General features: G+C 37.0%; 1 protein-coding gene across 1 annotated transcript in view; it reads left to right on the top strand.

Moving 5' to 3' along the window:
- LOC118155480 (butyrophilin subfamily 3 member A3-like) overlaps positions 1-2,183 on the top strand; it is a gene marked incomplete at its 3' end in the record, with an annotated part of 11,672 nt that extends 9,489 nt beyond the window's left edge. The window contains exons 7-8 of the mRNA XM_035308772.1: positions 1,954-1,974; positions 2,157-2,183. Coding sequence (XP_035164663.1) covers positions 1,954-1,974; positions 2,157-2,183 — 48 coding nt within the window. The remainder of the gene's footprint in view (positions 1-1,953; positions 1,975-2,156) is intronic.
- Between the last annotated feature and the right edge of the window lie 535 nt (positions 2,184-2,718).

Genomic DNA, 2,718 nt, shown 5'->3' on the forward strand with positions numbered 1-2,718 from the left:
CCCCCCCCCCCCCCCCCCCCCCCCCCCCCCCCCCCCCCCCACTTCCTACATCGACTATAATGGACATATAAAGCAGCTAGATGAGATTGAGACATTCATCTGGTAGATACCTAAAAGATGCCAGAGTAATGTAATTTAATCTCTTTAACCAGCTGTAAAGGCTCCTCAGAATTTGTGTGTTAAGTTACCTAGTTTTCATTTGACTTCATAGTTCTCCATGCAACTTAACCTTCTTTACTTCACTAAATAGATTAGGTTGATTATACCTCTTCCTATGTTAAAATGTTATGGAAGAAAAAGTATTTAAAAAAATAAAAACTAATTTCACTTTTAAAATATGACACTGAAATAGACACAGAAATGATCATATATAATTTCTTTCAGAAAAAAGCAATTTGGAGGAACAATTAGGTAAGAACCTGGTTGTCATGTTCCTTGTAGTACTTCTAGTATGCATGCTACTGAAGTCCCCAATAAAGCAAATGAGATATACAATATTTTGATATGAATTATTTCTGGATGTTTCTGTTCCCTTTAAGAAAAGTTATTATGGCTTGATTTCATATCGGATTATAAATTCAAAGATTCAAAGCATCCATATGGTTCATTTCCCACAGACTTGTCGAAATTAGTAATTGGGGGCAATGACAAAATTTTAAAGCTTCTCTGATAATTTTTAACTTCTAACCAACTGTACAGCCTAGTAATGGTTTTGTTTCTGTTTTTGTTCTTTTTACCCCCACTGGTCAACTTAGAGGCACAGAAGAACACATTCAAAGGAGGTAAATAAAACACAGCAATTAAGACAATATTAAGAAAATTTTTTATCAAAACTTACAAGTGGATATATACATGAGGATGAAAATAAACTACTTAATAAGGAAACGTCAGCTTATTTCTAGTTAAATGGCTGTTCTATTTCATTTTTAGTCACTGCTAAAAATACTATATAGCGTGGTTTTATTTCTAAGAGTCTTGTGATTTTTTTCTGCCTCTGTGTAATCTTTCTGCCTGGAGTCTTACTGGCTCTACTGGGATTTCTTGAACAGCTCTTAGAGCTCTTGTTCTTTCTCACTTTCTGGTCAAATCATTAAAATAGCCGTAACTAGCATAACAAAGACAAAATGAATGCATTGGTCTCCAGAGAAACACTGACTTGAAAGTTTAACTACCTAGAAAATAAGTTCTAAGGAAAATGCTGTTTACATTTTTTCCTTTTTTTTTTTTTCTTTTTTTTTTCTGCATTACTTACTGACCCTCCACCAAGATACTTGGAGAGTGAGAAATTGCCTTCTGATTTCATTTCATTTATTAAAGCTATTCTTTTGCAGCAAACTCTGAGAACATGAAGCAACTCGGTAAGAAAACATCCTGTATAAATCTTATATTCTTGTGAACCTTACAAAAAAAATAAAGTTTTCAGATCGGTCTGATTATGTTATCTCTGGGGGTGAAAGGAATGTCAATATCTCATCACAGTGCAGTTATATTTGCCACTCCAGAACAGGTGTAACAAGGCATACTGTAAAACCTACCTGAAGTGTGAATAATCCTCCTTGCCAGAAGCTTTTATATCTAAAATTACAATAAAGTTACAGACACCCATAACATTTCATGAGTTGTTTCATTACAAATCATGTCTAACCAAATCATGAAATTGACAGCAAAGAAGGAATAAATTTCCTCCATGCAACCCCATAGACTGACACAATATTCTCTAAAATGCTTGCTAAATGCAAATAAATTGAGACTGTAGAGGCCAAGTTTGTGTCCTTTACCTTGCAACCAAGTCCCAAAAATTCAAACTGCAGAAATGTAAAAAAGGGCTAATATTGACCTGTGCTGTAGCTTGTCTTCAATGCTGTGGGTATGTCTAACTTTGAAAAACTGAGCCAGAAGAGAGAAAACTCTCACAAAATTAGTGTCAATAACTATAACATCTTTTCTTTTCAGATCGACTGAAAGATGACTTGGGTAAGTGGTTTAGAAATTTTATTTTATCGCAATATTTACTGATACTTTAGGTAGAATAAATTCAACCCTGGACAGAATCACAGTGATAACAATACAAGGATAAGGCAGAAATAATATAGGCTGAGAAGTATATAACTGCCCTACAGAACCATAAAGTGTTATTGTCTCTTTCCTTTCTGCAGACTTATGGGAAGCCCGGACCCATGCAGGTAAGCTGACAGGAAAAAGGGTGTGAGATGCACATGGGTCAGTGCAATCCCAAATAGTAGTACAGACTGGGAGAATAACACATTCAGAGCAGCCATGTGGAGAAGGATTAGGGGATTCTAGTGATCAGAGGGCTGGAGCACATCTCCTATGAAGAAAGGCTGAGAGAGCTGGGGATGTTCAGCCCAGATAAAAGAAGGCTCTAGGGTGACCTTTCAATACTTAAGGAGGTCTTATAAAAAAAGATGGAGGACTCTTTACTGAGGTAGATAATGATAGGACAAGGGGAAAGGGTCTCAAACTAAAAGAGGATAGATTTAGATTAGACATTAGGAGGAAATTCTTCACTGTAAGGGTAGTAAGGCACTGCAACAGGTTGCCAAGAGTTTTGGATGCCCCATCCCTGGAGGTGTTCAAGGCCAGGATGAAAGGGGACTTGGCCAACCTGATCTATTGGGTGGCATCCCTGAATATGGCAGGGGAGCTGGAGTTAGATGATCTTTAAGGTCCCTTCCAACCCGAGCCATTCTGAGTCTG

This window comes from Oxyura jamaicensis, chromosome 31, assembly GCF_011077185.1.
Source record: "Oxyura jamaicensis isolate SHBP4307 breed ruddy duck chromosome 31, BPBGC_Ojam_1.0, whole genome shotgun sequence".
NCBI lineage: Eukaryota > Metazoa > Chordata > Aves > Anseriformes > Anatidae > Oxyura > Oxyura jamaicensis.